At 44.5% G+C, this 18,528-nt stretch overlaps 1 protein-coding gene across 1 annotated transcript in view; it reads right to left on the bottom strand.

The window, feature by feature from the left end:
• Positions 1 to 3,436: 3,436 nt before the first annotated feature.
• CAPN8 (calpain 8) overlaps positions 3,437 to 18,528 on the bottom strand; it is a 41,175-nt gene continuing 26,083 nt past the window's right edge. Inside the window, exons 15-21 of the mRNA XM_035111417.3 lie at positions 17,598 to 17,655; positions 16,862 to 16,926; positions 12,540 to 12,608; positions 11,315 to 11,393; positions 9,315 to 9,431; positions 6,436 to 6,494; positions 3,437 to 3,603 (exon numbers count right to left, since the gene is read on the bottom strand). Coding sequence (XP_034967308.3) covers positions 3,580 to 3,603; positions 6,436 to 6,494; positions 9,315 to 9,431; positions 11,315 to 11,393; positions 12,540 to 12,608; positions 16,862 to 16,926; positions 17,598 to 17,655 — 471 coding nt within the window. The 3' untranslated portion in view covers positions 3,437 to 3,579. The remainder of the gene's footprint in view (positions 3,604 to 6,435; positions 6,495 to 9,314; positions 9,432 to 11,314; positions 11,394 to 12,539; positions 12,609 to 16,861; positions 16,927 to 17,597; positions 17,656 to 18,528) is intronic.

Genomic DNA, 18,528 nt, shown 5'->3' with positions numbered 1-18,528 from the left:
ATTTCTATGCCTCTTAATATGTTTTTAAAAATATCTAAGCAGTGTACAAAAAAGGAGCAACAACCTAAAATATTACAAAAAAATACACAGCATATAAATATGTTACATTAAAACAAAATTACTAATATATAAAAATCAATATCAATTCATTTCCCTTCTGGCACACTCTCCCTCTCAGCCTCTAGGTTCTCACCCAAGGTCCAAACTCTCAGCAAACCCACAAAAATCTCCCAATGAGAAGAGTTCCTAGAAAGAGAAGACATCACCCTAGTCCAGGGGTCCCCAGACTTACCGAGCGGCGGGCCGGTGCCCGCCGCGCCGACCGCGCGGTGGGCCGGACTGCAGGGGAGTGCGCGCGCAGCGGGCCGGAGGGCGGGGGAGTGCGCGCCCGTGCGCATGCGCACACGCGCACGGGCGGAAAAAAAATCGGCGAAAATCGCTTGTGCGCATGCGTATGGGCCTCCCCCGACCCGGAAGTGCACCAGAAATGACCTCTTCCGGGTCGGGAGAGGCCCGTACGCATGCGCACAAAGGATTTTCGGCAATTTTTTGCCGATTTTTCAGATCGCCGCTGCGCCGCGCGCCGTGAGAGCGGGCGGCGGCAGCGGGCGGCGGGGGTCGTCGCGGGCCGGATTGGAAGGCCGATTGGGCCGCATCCGGCCCGGGGGCCGTAGTTTGGGGACCCCTGCCCTAGTCTCTACAAATATTTGTATGCAATCTTGCCTAATAGCCATATTTTCATATGCAACACGGTGTATTTCTGTATGTTATTTTCACCAATAATGCCTCTATGCACACTTTCCCCTGATATATGCATTTTTGTAAGCATTATTTGGTTGGAAAACTGCATTGCAAATTTAGAGAAGAAGAATTTTTGAAGGTTGGCTATGTTTTGGTTCACGTATTGTTTGGGGAAGCACAAATCAGGTAGATTCTGTCTCATTTCCTTCTGATATCACTGTTTACAGTGTACCGTGTGTGTGTGTGTGTGTGGCAGATGCTGGGGGTGTTGGTAAGGTGTTGGAGGACATGGGGCGTAGGAAGGGGGTGGAGGGACCATGCCGCCCTGGGTGCCACTCTGGGAGGGGTGACAAGATGGCCCCTGCCTCCCCCTAGCTGTAGAGCGACCAAGGGTGCGCAGCAGCCGTACGGGATGCCGCTTGCATGGCGACTGTACAAGCTGATGCGGGCGAGCGGCAGCCCTTACAGACTGTGCATGTGCGGCATCCCGTACAGGCTGCACTGCCCTGGGTGCCAGAGAAGGTTCCTCCGCCACTGTGGAGGACACAGTTGTTTGTGCTGCATAGCTTGGCCTCCTAAGCTAGCTTTGCCACTCTCGGGTGTGCTGGAGGAGCACTGTCCTGACCTGTGAGCAATGTTGACGTATGATTAAACTGCCTATGCTTGTTCTTGCACCTCCTCCTCAGCATTTAATTATCAGATTCACATTGAACAAGTTCTCGTTTCTTTTGATTAGATTGCACCAGCCCATATTTGCTTGCAGATTTGCTGTCACATTTTATCATCTTTCCCGTTACGTCATCCCTACCCAAATACAACAGCCACAAACCAAACAAGCTGAGTGCACAGTCCCTTTGAGGAAGATCCACCGCATCCTGATTGGGTTTTTCAGTCGTATTTATTTTTAAGATGGGCGGTGACAAGGGAGCAAAGGGATGGTTGAGAATGTAAGATTGTGAATATGTAAGTAAAACAGAGCACACCAGGCTGTTTAATGGGCTAGCAATAACGTTGAACCAAAGTCCAATAACTAAACAAAAGCTTGAGAATCTGATCCAAATGGTGTATCAGTTTTATTATTTCCCTGTGATGGATGCTTTTGTGCTGATTGTATTTTATTGCATTTTATGTTGTTAAGGAAATTTGATGTGCACAGTGTCCTGAAATATTTATGATGAAAGGAGGCATGACAATGTCCTCATTCCCCAACAAATGAAGGAAACAAACAATGTGAACTTGCAGCAATTTTTTAATCAGCCGAGAAGGAGAAGTGAAGCTGGGAGAGTCAAGCCATGCATCCTTCCTACAGTGCAACACTCCATATATAACTTTTAATTTCCTGTTCTAAAAGGAGCTATCCATATGTGGTGCATAGGATGGATCCGTTCCTTGATTCTGGCCAGAATTGCAGAAGACCCCGATATGAGGTCAAGCTAGTCCAGGCATCCCCAAACTGCGGCCCTCCAGATGTTTTGGCCTACAACTCCCATGATCCCTAGCTAACATGACTAGTGGTCGGGGAAGATGGGAATTGTAGTCCAAAACATCTGGAGAGCCGAAGTTTGGGGATGCCTGAGCTAGTCCATCCCAGTCCTTCTACTGGACTAACAGGCTAGATGGCACTCTGGGAAGAAAACTGATTTTGCTGTATGGAGCTGGAGACAACACACTTGTCCATAGTTTGTTCAAAGCTCCAAGACTTGGTCTCTGTTGCTTCTGAGGGTACTGGTGCCAAGAAGCAGACCACCATCTGGCCATTGTCTGTCAATCCCTCCTGGATGTCTGGGGTTTTTTCCCTGCAAAGTTTTTCTCCAGCCATCTCCTGCCTTGCATGAACTGCGAGTTCATCTCTCCCTGCTCCATTTTGCTTTCTGCCTTCATCTCTATGGCCTGTCTCAGAGCTGCTTGCTATAGATGCTGCATTTTTTCACCTTTTGAAAACATGTAGAGTCATGTCTCAAAAAGGCGGTCAGTTGTAATAGCTGAACCTACAAACAAAAGTATGGAATGCATGAACCTTAAAGAAGAGCCTTGCAAGATGCAAGTTTCTGGCTGTTCTGACATTAACAAAGGGGTGCAACACCAGCCATTTCCTGACCACTTCTCCATCATGCAGTTTAAAATGTGAGTTGCAAATATGACATCAGAAAATAAGCGTAGCTCCTGTGCTTAGTACACCTCCCAGTGCACTAAGCTGTTGAATGCTTGCAAAAGAAAGAAAGGAAGGAGCCTGACCGAACTCACATTTGTTTACTTCCTTCCATGCTATGTATTTAGAATCAAATCACTGTTTTGAAGCTCGAGAATCCTACAATATCATGATACTTTTGTTTCAAGTGGGACCTGCAGTCCAAAAGTTGCAACCTGATGTGTTGCATATACTCAATCCTCATTGAGATGTGTGGGGTTTGGGGGGGGGGGGAGATTAGAGTTTATTCCCAAAAGATTCTTTCTACTTCTACAAACTTTGGGGTTTTCCCAAGCTGTGGGGAAGTAAGGTAATTTCAGACTCGGGTCTTATGATAGGGGCTCCTTAAATGGGTCATGTGCATTGCATTTAGTTACTTATAGTTAGCCAGCCCTTCTTGTGTGAGGCTGCTGACATTTTGGCTACCTAAGCAACGGCACCCACAATCTTAACATCAGAAACAGAGGGAATGATAGCAATTCATTGTTTCCAAATAGATGTGTTTATTTTTCCAAATGATCTGCTTACATTAAAAAGTATTGCCAGGCCCAGAAATTGATTTCCTTCTTCATATCTTTCAACTGCTTTGTAGGAGCTTATTTGTAGAAGTGCTAGCTGTGGAACTCTCAAACGACTTGCAAAATGCCGTCTTAAACCAATGTGCAACACAGCCACTGGGAGAGAAAGAGAGAATGTAACTGTTAGAACTGTTAGAACTAACTGTTTGGACATGTTCAAAACTTCACCAAAGTTTTCTATGGTTCCATCTTGGTAGAGCTGCTGCTGCTGCGTCATGGGATAGAGTCTGCAAACAAGAGTCAGTGGTCCTGATTCTGAGGGGAAACATTTTGGCTGTACCACTTAATCTGTGGAAAGGTCATCGCTCAGGGACAAAGCAGATGAATACTCACCGGTGGCCATCGAGACTGGTGATGTGTAAGGCAGGGAGACAACAGCAGGTGGAGTAAGAGCCAATGACGATAATAATAATATTATTATTTATTGTTTGCACCCCACCCATCTGGCTGGGTTTCACCAGGCACTCTGGGCGGCTTCAAACAAAAAGATTTATAATAAAGCACAGGCAACTAATTCTGGTTTTCTCCCCGTCTTCCTCGCTACTGAGTTATGTAATGGCAAAACTCAGATTAAGGAAGAAGAAGCTGACACCCAGTGCCAGCCCCTAGACCGGTTTTAAGTACTGTATATTCCTGCATATAAGACTACTTTTTAACCCAGGAAAATCTTCTCAAAAGTCAGGGGTCGTCTTATACGCCAGGTCGTATTTCTTATATAGCGAGTATATCCCAAACTCTATATCTTAACTGGAAAAGCTGGGGGTCGTCTTACACGCCGGAATATACGGTAAGAAGGCAGGCAGGTGTGGGTTGGCTGCAGGCAAATTGAGGTGGGGAGGGGCATTGCCCCATTTGCCCCAATGAATCAGCCTCCATTAGAACAGAACACTTTGCATACAGAAGGGCCCACGCTCAGTCCCTAGGATCTCCAGGTAGGGCTGGTAAATCCCTCTGTCCAAAACCCTGGGGAAACTGCCATCAGTCAATACGGACAATATTGAGCTCGATGGAACAGGTCTGGTTTGATATATGGGAACTTCTGAGCAGTTGAGTCCATATTGGGAGGCATGTAACCAGCCTCATTGGTACCCAGAGACCCAGAATCAACCTTCTGCACACCCACAGACCCAGGAAATTACAGGAACGGGGTAGCAGCGGCAGTGAGGGTCCAGCATGGAAATTTCTGTACTACAAAACAGTGACAGTTGTTGGCATTTCACCTAGGGTGAATAATCCCACTAGATTGGGAGCTGGGTAGGAGACATATTGCATGAAAACACATCGGATTTCTTGCTGGCTGACAGAAGAAAAGGTAGGTCAGAGTCTGCTTCCCAAGTGCCATTAAATAAAACTGAATGCTCCTAACATCTCTGATGGATGTGGCTTTCATTATAGTTTCACAGCAAGGTTCCTTTCTCTGACTGCAGCAGGCCCTGACATCTTTTGTATTCTAGCCAAAATAAGAAAAAAAAAGAATCATCACTCATAACATCTAGATCATTGCTAAGACCTATCAGGTCACTTATTTTCACCTCATTCTGAGCAAAAACTGCTTCCCTCCTGCACGTTTTCAGTTGCTTTGTCTCATTCCCTTTGAAGGTGGATAACAAAGATGAACACAGAGTGATCATAACAGAAATATATTTATATCCTGCTCCCTATGTGACAAAATGGATTGCTGTCCATATAAAACCTGCGGTTTCCTGATGAATTTGACAATACTAGCTCTGACAGCATTGTTAAAAACTCAGAGCCCAATTCTAGCCATTTTTGCTGAGAAGAAAGCAGAAATTCATGGTGAAGCTTATGAGCCGGCTTATGCATCTGCGAAGGCCTCCAGTTTTGGGTTTTGTCAGCTGCTGAAGCCAGAGAATCCCATTCCAGACTCTCATCGCTGTTGCTGCGACCATTGCTCACCTACTCATCCTTGTTTAGAGCACCTGGCTTATACAACCAGTACAGATATGGGCACCCTGCAGCCTTTCACCTTATTTCATGCCAGGAAAGGGGGAACTGGAGAGAGAAAGGAGGGTAGGAGATGGAGAAGCTGGAACAGATCAAGCAATGGAAGGATAAGGGGAGAAAACTCTTGCAAGCAATCAGTTCTGGGCTCTGGCAAGAATGTCCCGACTCTGGCAGCCCATTGGGTGGAAAGGAAAAGGGAGAGACATAAAAAAGGAAGAGAGATAAAATAGTTGTTCTGTCCATTTATGGTTTGGGGCCTGCCCACGAGTTGCATGAAGCTCTGGCAAATTATTCCCAAGGGAACGCAGAATAAGATTCCCTATCTTTGAGCTAGCAGATGGAGCCGACAGCCCAACTTTGCCAGGTGGGTGGGACAGACCCACTGTCAATCACCTGATGTCACGTAACCCATCAAATTTCAAAGGGATTGGTGTGACTGCCAGTCAGTTGGTGGGTTGTTACAATGACCTCCACTGAAGGTGCACTCGCAGCTCCAATCAGCTGGTTGGTGGTGGAAGCGTCCCTTCAATGAGACTTGCTTCATTAGTACAAAGCATTTGAATGTGTGCTGCTAGTGCCTGTTAGCTGAGCGGCAATGAGAGCACGCATTGCTCCCAAAGCAGAAAACAGATGAATGCATGGTTAAAAGGGCTAGAACTTGGCTCTTTATTGCCATCTTGATCTTAATATCTACTGGGGCTAAAGACTACGCAGGATTCTACCTCATGTAATCAAATCTATTCCAGTCAGTGAATTATAATGTGTGAGCTTATCCACTGAGATGTGCTCTCCATCTTAAAATGCCAAGCTGTGGTTTTAACAGGTATCCTAGCTGCATCAGTATTACTAGAAATAATAATAAATAGGTGTGATTTAAAAGTAGTGGTGATTTTATTCAGGAATCTTATTACCACCAGTCTGCCATAATGCAACCGTGCAGAAGCCTAATTCAATCATCATTACCTCAGCCAGAGAGAGCTGGACAACTCCATTCTTATCCTTGTCTAGCATCTGAAACATTTCTGAGTGGCAAAAAAAGAGCAGGTGTTATAGTTAAACAGTAGCATTTGGTACATGAGAAATACAAAACATGGGGATGGGGCACAATTCCAAGAACCTGGCTTCTTCAAATCAGGTTACTTCAGTGCATAGCTTTATAAGTGACCCAATCTAATTTTTGCCTTTGAGGAAGAACTGTAGTTCAGTGGTAGAGCATCTGCATCCAGACGGTCCCAGGTTCAATCCCTGGCATCTCCAGGTAAAGCAAGCAGATACCTCTGACTTAAAGCTTGGAGAGCCACTGAGTAGACCATATGGATGTAGATGGACTGATGGTCAGATGATACATTACAAGGCAGATTCCTACGTTCCTATGTTCTAGGCATTCTGGATGTCTACAGGCATTTCCATTGCACACACAAAGCACTTCCCTTTCACGGAGGGCAATAGTATTAGAAGAACCAAAGGACATCTAACCCAACTCTCCAGCCCAAACCCCGTATTAGCTATGCACACACACCCTCCCAAGATCAACTTGTACAATCCAGCATGCCGTAACCAGAGAGCATGTTTGCTGCAGAGGTGTACCGCAAGAGCAAATCAGTTCAGCTGGGCCAACCAAGAGAGCCAGCCGACAAGGTGGTCAAGCTCTGCTTTTGTAATTTCTTCCAATGTCTTTGACTCAGGGGTTGGCAACATGGTGTCCTCCAGATGTTTTGGACTGCAACTGCCCATCAGCCCCAGCCCCTGGTCAAAGATGGTGAGAGTTATGGTCCAAAACATCTGGAGGGCACTATGCTACTACCTCTTTATGCTCCAGCCAAACTGGCCTGTGGCAGATGGGGGTGGATTTACTCCTAACTTCAAATTCAGCAATCAGGCAGACCTCAAGCATTAATAAAAACTGACCCAGTGATTCGCCCATGTGAGAAGCTTTCGAATCTGAAACTATTTCATACATGAGGTTGTGTGTGTATTCATAACATTACATCTCAAGCCAAATGTGAGGGAGAGCAGCTACAGACAGCCTCCTCCCATCCTAAGCACAAGTTCATCTCCCAGCGCCAGTGGGAGCGGGGAGGGGGATGTCTCAAGCGGGGAATCAGGAAGTAGAGAGCACAGCTCAGGTAGGGTAGCAGAGCCACTGCTCCGCTCAGGAGAGGAAGTGGGAAGCAGGGAAGGCGCGATCAGAAGACCGCTCCCACCGACCCCGGAATTGCGCAAAAAGCGACGGGGGCGGAGATTCAATGCTCCCAGGCTTCTTTGTTGGAGGAAAACACGGGAATCTCCATTCGGAGGTTCTGACCCAGACTGACAACATGTACATAGTACTGACTCTGCACTGTAAATAGTTTGCACTGAAAAGGCAACGTCGTGAGGAGTCTTTACTCTAGAGTAGCCGCTACCGCGCCTGTGACACTAAACTTTTCCTAACTAGCTTTGAGAAGCATTTCTAGGAAATGATTGTCAGATTCGTCTTAAGCTTAATTTGAATGGGCATTCAAATTAAACACAAAGCAAATTATTGATCTGGGTTTTTGATTTTGTGATTTTTTTTTCAGAGGTCCTGATATAGTTATACACAGACAAATTGCATTTGCAGGTTATCTTTTACTCTAAGCATATCACTTGGCCCTGCTCCAGCATCATCAACACAATTTCCCAGCCTCTTGTTAATGGTTAGCAAGTACCGTTCCACAAAATAGAAAATCACTTCCTTTTTCTTTGAAAACAAGGCTGGAGACGTGTACGTTTAGCACTGGAGAGTCAAATATCGATACCAATATAACAGCAAGACAAAAGGGGTCATGAAATGGCAGGGCATTGTTCATTGTCTAGTGAGAGAAGAGAATGTCATCTTGCATGAATCAGTTGTGGGACAAAAGGTTTGCTTTGTCCCAGGTCCCAGACTGAATCTCTACTATCCTCAGGTATGGCTGAGAAAGTGTCTCACCTGAAACCCTGGAGGTCCACTGCCAGTCAGTGTAGACAATACTAAGGTAGATGGGCCAGTGGTCTGGTATGAGACATCTTCCTGGTAACTTGGTAACTTTAAAGGGTTGACTTAGTACTTCCAGTTGTGTGTGGTGGTATATAAGAGAGTGCTCAGCTTCCAAAGACTGGTGGCGGTGGTTGTTAAAAAAGTATTTTAAATACTTATAAAATGGCAAAACAGCGAAGGCATCAAAGTTGGAAGAATTGTGCTGCTGGTCACTGGGGAAGTCACAGATAGCACCTGGCAGATACCTATGGATTCTCACAGTCACATTGCCTATTCCATTCACAATGGAGCACCTGCACTATCTTGAATGAAAATGAGATTGGAAAAGTGGTTTCCCTGTAACAGAGACACTAGATGGGGCATGGGGAGGAATGCAATAAAGATTATCTGGTCATTGTATATTCTTGTGCAATCCTTGTCTGGAAAGCACCTAAGCTGTCCTATTTGGGCAGTTACACCATTCTCTGCATAGCAAGATGGCAGTCACACACCGTGGGCCTCTGGTGAGTTTTGCAAATCAATCCCTTTGGCAGATCCTATTTGACCTTGGGGGGGGGGGGTAGAATGTCTTCTGCATCTAGGTCCCTGTATTTGCTTTGTTAAAAGCAGAGTCTGGCAAGCTTTGGGATCTTGCACTAGCTTGGGAGTAGTTAGGTTCTTACCTAATTTGGCAAATTACAGACATTTTGGTCCCCTTTTCCTTGACACACAGTTGTTTGTGCTCAGGTTAAAAATAGGGATAACTCTTTTGCTTGTTAGAGAAAAGCCAGGAGTGCTGGTAAGGGAGACACTCCAGAGTATTTTCTATCATTCTATCTCCTTTTACTTCAGGAAGACTTACTGAAGAGAGTCTCTAGACGAATCATGCAGGCCACGAAGCCATCAAAGTCAATGGTCATCTTGCTGCCACCATAGCGGAGAGCTAGACTGTGCTGGATTTTGTTGTTAAGAGTGAAGCCTATGTGGAAAGGAAAGCCAGGCATGAGTAACACAATGTTTGGTGTTGATCCGCACCATTCTGTTTCATTACACCTGTTTTGTGCAGTTTACAGTACTTCTGCTATGGGGCACCTATATAAATTAAGTAGGTAAATAAATGTGGCAAAAGCAAAATGTCACTTGGAGAAGGAATTGAAATATTTTCCTTGAAGCTTGCATTTGTTTCATTCTGGATTGTTTTATGCAATGTTTTGATGTGTTTTAAACCGCTTTGAGATCGTTTCCTTTATAATATAAGGCAGTATAGAAATGAAATCAACAACAACAACAATAACAACAACAACAACAACAACAACTGCAGACAGACAGTGATGAAGTATTATTAGCTATTCCATCCTGGAAGGTTGTTGGTCTATTATGTTCTCCTTCCCTGTCCCCATTGTTCTCAAGAGGTAACAGACCTAACACTCCCTCATAATGTTTTCTGAAATGACACATTTAAATGCCAATTCATGGGAATTCCCTTGCCCTATATTCAGAAGAGAAGCACCTAATTAGTGAAGCCTTAATGCACTCCTGGGGCTCCAGCCAAATGAAATCCATTGCAGGGAGTCAGTTTCACGCATAGTATATACTTCCTATCCATTTCTTAAAGCTTCACTTAAGCAGAGGCTGAAGCCACAGTTTGCTGGCCTGAATGAAGGAACACATTTGCTGGAAAGCCAGCAATTCCTCATATTGTAGCGATAATTCCCCCGCCGCCGCCACCACCACCACCCCGAAAGACCAGATGACCCCCATCCACCCCCTATAGAAACAACAAAGCTCCTTGTGGCACTTTAAAGATTAAAGACTACAGTCCACTTCATCAAATGCTTGAAATATTATCCTCAGTTTGCAGAGGGTATTGTGAGGGGAGAGGGGAGGATTGGAGCCAAGTGAAGCCGATCCATATGACCAGCATGAGAAGAGACACTGGTCCCACTATGGGCCCTGGGAGGATGCCCCAGTGGTCACATGGAACATGGAACGTTCCTTTCCAAGGGCACAGGGAGAAGTACAACCTTGGAGAGGGTGATCTGATGCCTCCTTCTCAGCCCTGCAGAAACCACTGCAGCCTTTGCCCTGGCAATATCGTAACTGGGGGGAAAGGATGGAGGAAGAAACAGCTGGACATAAAAAAGGTAGAGAGAGCTATGCCGCTGTTTAGATAGTCCACACAATGGTTCACATTTTCATATGTCCTCAGGGACTTAAATGAGAGGTGCCCATAGAGATCAATAGAGAAAAATTAAGGTTTTAATGTAGCTGGGGTTGGCACCTGTGTTTCTACTCCCCCTTCCAAAAACCCAGAAATGGAGGGGGAATATCCCAAGTGGGGTCCAATGAGGGTTGAGCATGTGCAGGGTGCATAGAAAGCTGACCAATGGCTGGAGAGAGAATCCTTGGCAGCTGAGGAACAGTGGCAGGTGGATTGGACTAGTAGACAGGTAAATGGGGGCAATGGGCAAGGAGGCTGAGGTGCACCCACACCTCAGCTGCCCAGCCCACCAGGGGGTGGAAAACTTGCCCCGCCCTGGGTGCCGCTGCATTCTTGTACATAATATGTATAATATATTAATATACACATTTTTGCAAGCCATTTTCCCTACTATAATACAGCTTTCTAGGTTGTTTTCACTAAGATATGCATATTTATGCACACTTTCCCTGAAAATATGCTTTTTTGTACACAGTGATTGGTTGGACAACTGCACTGCAAAATTCAGAGAAGTGCAAAGTTCAAAAAAGAGCTGTTTTCTGCACCGTATACTGATTCAAGAAATGCAGATTAGGTGGCTTCTCGTTCCAATTCCAAAAAAAGTTGGATATCTCCCCCATCACTGCATTCCAGATACTGACCTGCTTCCGTGAAAGCATTTCTCATTTCATGTGCATCTATGGTCCCGGCAGAGTCAGTATCCACTTTCTTATAGATTTCCTAAGCCAAAGAAATAGGGAAGAAGGCTGTTGGTTGTCATTTTAGGCTAATTTTAGAAGACCTATCAGTTTGGCTAGGATATTCACTGCTGCTCATGCCTGGCAAGGGAGCCTCCTCTCTCTGAAAGTGTTAATGACTGAAGGAGAGGGAGGAATTCAATTAACTAATGGCAAGCTGTGTGCCCTGGGAAATGGCTCCCACAGGGCTGGCAACCTGCCCACCCACATGGCAAACGGGCCTTTGAGAAATAACCCCCTTCCTCTGGCAAAGGCTGTAATATAAAACTCTATTGAGATTAATACTTTAAAAGAACAACAGACAGTTCTCGGTGCCAAATGGCTTCTTATCCAGCTCTAGCTGTGTAATTAGAAGCTATTCTGGCCTGTAACTCAGTAGGAAGTTCTGCCACAGTTGTTTTTTCACACTTTCATCCACTACTGCAAAAGTAATCAAAATGTTGAGCACCGAGGGCCCGATAAGAAATATAGTTGCATAGAAGTAGCATAATTTCCCTGTCATTTTCATGTGTGCGGCAGGTGCCAAACTAGCAGTGGGAAGACATTTAGCATTCCCCCCCATCCTGCTCTGTTATTATGGATGTGAGGAATTATTATTCCCATGACTCCCAGCTTCCATTGAAAAAAAGAAATCAGGTCACATGACTGTGGTTCATTAAGGGTGCTAACCTCACACAGCTACAATTCCCAGCATCTTTAACAAACTACAGTTCCCAAGATACCCCATGAATCCGTAGTCATGTTTTAAATGTATAGTGCAGACGTGACCTTTAGTTTCTTAGCATTTGTAGAACTTGAGATACGAGGCAAAATGTACAGAGCCGATTCTTCTCGCTCTTTACGGAAAACTAGCCTGCTCCATGCTTTCAGTGTTTTTCATTTTTCACATAAACACACCCATAAAAATGCCAGTGGATGCCCATGCTAGTAGTTTAATTAGGGAGGAGGCATTTAAAAATATGGGCATGTCTGTGGGATACAAGACTATTTCCTACCCTTGGAACCCTTGCATGTACATTCCATACTCTCACCCCAAAAACAAACAAACATATTTCTGGCATTCAGGGCTCCATTTCTCATCCATTTATGAATCAAAGAGAAAGATATATTTAGAAAAGAGCTATTTTACCAGATATTTCTGAATCTTCATCCAAAGTATCTTGAATTCCAAAAGATCCAATGTACCAGTTCCATGGTTCTGCAGAAAGTTAAGGTCTAATTCATGGGAGCAAATAACTCTTTTTTACACACACGCCCTTAGCCAGTAAGGACTTCTGGCCTAGATAAAAATGAATGACTCATTAAAATGTGGCACTTTACCTGATGCATGAACCTGCCACTTTCAACCCACCCAGAGGAGGCACACCTGCTGTTTTCAGTTTGCTTAGATAAGGATGTGGTGAAGATTCCTGGGCTCTCTTTTGCAGAGTGATTTATTATATTTTCATAGGGCCACATAGATCATGCTTTGGACTACAAGAAGTAGCCACCTGCTTGAAGTCCTTTTTAGGAAATTCTTTTGATTTAAAAACCTGCACACATTTCAAGCAGCCCAAGTTCCATTTGCTACACTTCTGCTGCATTCTTCCTTTAGAAAGAACACAATGACTTATCTCAGCAACTTCTCTGCATCTCCTCCTGTTATCCCATCAAAGCACAGATAAGGCCCACACCTTCTTAACTTATTTTCTGGGACATTAATTGCTGAGATACAAATTAGGCTCAGAGATGGATTATGGGGAGTGTGACTGGTTCAGCCAAGAGGGCGCCGCAGTGGGTACCACAACAATGATGAATAACTGAAAGTGGGACCAAAAAAAAAATCCTTCCAGTAGCACCTTAGAGCATAGCTGCCAAGTCTCCCGTATTCCCCGGGAAACCCCCGTTTTTCCAGCTGTTCCCATCCAAAAAAATGAATTTTTTTGTTTTTTCCCGGTTTATTCTGGCACGGTGGCCATTTTGGAACTGGGCAGAGCATGCTCAGAAGCGACTTTTGATGCTGCTTTGCCCAGTCCCAAAATGGCTGCAGCGTGACTTCTGGTGTGGCAGCCATTTTGGAACAGGGCAGAGCAGCATCAAAAGTAGCTTCTGAGCATGCTCCGCCCAGTTCCAAAATGGCGGCAGCGCTACTTCCGGTCTGCTACTTCCGGTCCAGTCCCTTATTTCTCAGGCCGGAACTTGGCAGCTATGCCTTAGAGACCAACTAAGTTTGTCATTGGTATGAGCTTTCGTGTGCATGCACACTGAAGGTGGGGTTGGACACCAAATTTTGGCACCACACAAGGCGCCACTGAAATTTTAAAGTCCGAGTCCTCCACAGTTAGGCTGTGATTATATGCACACATACCCGTAAGACATTTATTTATCTCCAAGTGGTTTGTATAAAATAGACAGTTAAAATACTGATTAAATTAACATCCAAAATAAAGAAAGCAAAATGTAACTAAAATCAGAGATGAGGAAGCTGTGGCCCTTCAGATGCTGTTCAACTCCCAACTCTCATCCTGCCTAATTATGTTTGCTGGGGCTGATGGGAGTTGGAGACCAACTATATTCGATGGGCACTTTCTCCACCCTGAGACACATAATAAAATAAAACTGCACATTAAAATGCCTGTCAAAATTGCACATCTACTCAGACTTGCCTAAATAAAAATAAGTTTCACAGATGCTGAAAACAATATAGCGACCTGCCTAATAGGCAGGGAGTTCCAGAGCTTTTGTGCTGTCACACTGAGAGATCAATTCCTTGCAAGTACAAAATGAACATGATATGGCACTTGTAAAAAGGTGCCAGTTCTGCATGTCTGCTTATTTATGAGTCAGCTTGCACAGGAGCAGGCTACATAGGTATAATCCAGACCCCAGTGATTTTGCATCCAGTATCCGTGACCTTCTAGACAGAAGAGGCGGGTCTGTCCCAAGCACATCATCTCTCTTTCCCCTTTTTGCTGAAAGAAATTGCGTTGAACGATCTGGCATAATAAGCAAAACATTGTGTCCAGTTCTGGCATCACATAAGCCAGCAAATGACCCGTAGCCTCTTAGAACCATCATTAGAGCAAAGAATTGACCTCACAGCTAACTTGCTAGAAGCAGGCTTCTGCCTCACTTAACAATGAGTGAAGGGAAGCTGGCAGCAGAGGTAAGTGACGAAGCACTCCGTTAATCCAGAGAAATGTTTCTTAAGTCTACAGCTCTTTAATTGTGCAAAGAACTTTGTGGTCCCCATGCTCATTCTCACAACCTAGCCATGAAACTAGTTGCCTCTGTTTAGAAATTAGGTATCCCTACAACTGCCCATGGTCCTTCTTACCCACAAGGCAGTTATGCTAGGCTAGGAGCATGATCTGATCTCTGCCCAGAGGGTTATAATGTAAATCAGAGATATTGGGGGGGGGGGTCAGAGACAGTGGAAGAGCAGGTAAAGTGAGACCAAGGTGCCTGAGGAAAGACTTTATTTGTTTCTTGAAGCAGAAGAATTACTGTTTCCAAATGTAGAGAAAATGTACAAGAAAAGCATGTTTGACTTTGGAGTGTACAGTCACCCCATTATTTGGGCTAGTGAGAGGTACTTGTGTTGTTCCAGAGAAGACCACGAGCAACAAAGAAATGTGTTTTCAAACCAGAGGCAAAAGATCCCCCCACCATCTAAACCACTTTCAATACTTATTAAAATCCACTTTCTGTCTCTGGCATGAAAGAAATTCAAAGAAAGATTTGAAAGTGGAGAGGGTTCATGGCTAGAAGAACAGATAGTGGGAGATACGCAGGCAGAACAGAATGAAATGAAGGCCAGAGAGAAATATGAAGGAGAAGACAATAGGCTGTTTGTGCAGAGTGTAAGGAGTGCGAAGGGATTGAGGAGCGGAAGGGCTTGACAAAAGGAGAGACTGAGGCCTGGTCTCCACAGGCATTGATTGATGTAGTAGAATCCCTAGTGCAGAATAAACCATACCACTTGAGGCTGCAGATGGAGGTTACCTATTTCTGAATGAGAAAACTCCCTCGGGGGGGGCACATAAAGGACCCCATGGTGACCTTATCATGATGCTAAGGCCAAAATCCTCATCTTTGGAGGGTCAAGCTAGGGATTCAGAGTAGGAGAGGGAACTGCCTTCAGAGTCAGAGCCTGATGCTTATACCAACCTGGAAGCCCTTACACAAGAGGATTCCATGGTACGAGTACTTCTGTGGCTGAAGAAGGTCACACTGCCCACCTCTGACTCCGAGAACTCACACTCAGAAGCTCAATTTGCCTCTTACTAGTGATGACTGTAAAATAGGCTGGGCCCCTTAAGTGAGGAGGCTCCTTTCACTAAAGGTTGAGCTAGAGCAGCAGCTCCTATTTAAGCCTCATTTTGAACCTTAAATAAGCAACAACCATAGGCATACCCGGGGGGCAGGAGGGGGCAGCTGCCCCCCCCCCAGAAGCAAAAAATTAACGTATTTTACAGACCATAACCAGCACTTTTCCCCTCCAAAAACTGAAGTGGAAAAGGGCAAACGGGGGACGTGCTTTGCTTTAGCGAGAGCCACTCGGTCTCCGCTTGCTTTGTTTAATTTCCAAGCAAAGGGTCTGCTGGTTTCTCTTTAAGGTTTCCAGACTCAAAAGAGAGCAGGGCAATTAAAGGCACAAAAGTCCTGTCCTCTATTGAGTCTGGCAACCCTAGCCATAGCAGAGAAGAAAAAAATGAAATAGAACAGAAGAGTTAAGCTTCCATGTAGGTTCTTTGTAAGTGCACGGTTCTGAAGACCCTAGGAGTGCACCTGAGTCCAGTTCTACCATTATTTTTCCCTATGCAGACTTTCTGCTGAAGCAGCGCAGCTCATCCCTCTAGATTACAGCTTGTCTTCTCTACCAGCCCTCCCTGTGGCTCTCTGCCAGCCACCTGGCTACACAGCTATATTAAATTCATTCTAGCATGTTAAATCATTTGCATTGTTAATTACTCTCCTATGAGAAAAGGGCATGCTGTGAAGATTGGCAGTTCCTCCAGCTTTTATTTCCTCCTTATTTGCCGAGCCATGTGTATAGGAGAGGCCGGTTTAACCATTTGGCCCACTTTCCCCACAGCTCTCCAAATCTCCTTGTACACCATCCTTGTGTATAAGAGGAGAGCAACCTATGGTCTGATGATCAGGCTAGAATCGCAGCCAGGTGGTTCATAATAACACAGCCACGGCTAAATCTAGGCAGGGATCGTTGACAAACTCTCATACATCCCAGCAGAACTTGAACACAATACAATGGGAAACCAAGCACACGACTAGAAAGAAAGGGTTAATAACCTTGCTACACTAAGCTGTTTAGATCGACACTCTGCACTTTATGCCTACGGCAAGTGAAGACAGATGTGCCAGGAAAATGAGACACGTTAAGCCCTGCCTTATCTAGTCAAAAGGTTCACAAGGGAAATCCAGTAGAGAAGAGTGACATTTAAAGGATACATCTAAGAGGCTGATCATCTCCCTGCAGGTGTTTATGCTGAATCCATCACTGTTAATGTCTCTTCCTATACAATGAAAAAGAGGCAAAAGAATGTTAGACAAATATTTATCTGCATTCCCTGGAAACACTAGGGAGTTATCTTTGTGCATGGTTAGCCTTTGCAGTTAAGGGAAAATATGCTAGATCATTTTGAAGACAGCTGAACATCACACAGAGGGAAGATTCCAGGGCTAACTCCCAAGAACATCAGCAGAAAGATGTGATTATGAAGCAACTGCTGATTCTGCGGCAAATCAGTTCTCTTTGTGGTGTCCCCTCCCCCAGAAAAACTTTATTTTAAACATTTTCAAAAAGAAAATATAAACGTGCACCAACTAATCTAAGCTGGATCAATGCTTCACCTAAACCTTTACCCACACTACAACCCTGCAATTCGTAGCAGAAATGAACTTAAATAAATGTGACCACTGCAAAATTCTCATGCATTCTCAGAGGAACTGCAGAAATATCCAAGTTTTTTTGTATTTCTGGCTTTATTAGATAAAAAATATATAGCTATCATTCTGAAAGTTGTATAGCAATCAGTTGCAGCAATAACAAGCAATTTAAGAAAAGCATAATGGCAGCTACGGTTAAGGAATTATTCAGACTGGTTTTGAATATAATTCTGGATATAAGTATTTGAATATGTATTTGGGCCTCCCCCACAATTATGAAGCAGTGACTGCAACTTACTCTTTGCCACAACTCTGTTCAGAACAGTCTGAAGTTCATCAGCAGTCATTTCACTGTTCTGCAGAAAAGGAGACAAATCCAAGATTTAACAACCGTGGCAACCAAACCCTTATCTTCTGGCTAAACCTAGCCTCTATTCTAGATCTAATGTCAAACAAAAACCCAAGAGAGACTTCTCTGCCCCAGCTCTCCAAATTCAATTTAAATTCATTTTTAGTGGATGATAGCTGTTGGGTGTATGAGTTAATGATCAAAGGCCAGGGACAAAGGGTTCCACAAGAAGTAAACAGACCTCTAAGAAGACAAAGGGATGTTCACACTGTTGATAAGGAATGTAACTACACAATGAAGCTGGTGCATAGTATATAGTAGGGATGGTGAACTTGTGGCACTCCAGCTGTTGCTGGACTACAAATCCCATCATCTTTGACAGTGACCATGCTGTCTGGGGCTGATGGGGTCGGAATCTAGCAACATCTGGAGGGCCACAAGTTCCGCATCCCTTGTATAGAGGGCTGATAACCCTATTCACTTCAAATGTCAGAACAGCTCCATTAGCACGCTCACACTCCAGGGAAGGGCTCTCTCTCCCATAGAAGTAAATGGGACAAGGCCCTGGCTTACTGTAGATTGGTAGCCACAGTTACATGTTACAGCTACTGGATTTAGAGGGCAGTGTTTAGAATCGTGTCTATCAACTGTTCCACTTTAAGCGGGACATCCTGGAATTATTATTAATTATTATTATTATTATTACTTATTACTTATTACTTATACCCCGCCCATCTGGCCGGGTCTCCCCAGCCACTCTGGGCAGCTTTCAACAGGATATTAAAAACACAGTAAAATATTAAACATTAAAAACTTCCCTAAACAGGGCTGCCTTCAGATGTCTTTTTAAAGTCAAACAGTTGTTTATTTCCTTGACATC

This window comes from Zootoca vivipara, chromosome 3 (assembly GCF_965207765.1).
Source record: "Zootoca vivipara chromosome 3, rZooViv2.hap1.1, whole genome shotgun sequence".
Classification (NCBI taxonomy): domain Eukaryota; kingdom Metazoa; phylum Chordata; class Lepidosauria; order Squamata; family Lacertidae; genus Zootoca; species Zootoca vivipara.
This window is presented reverse-complemented; position numbering and strand designations above follow the sequence as displayed.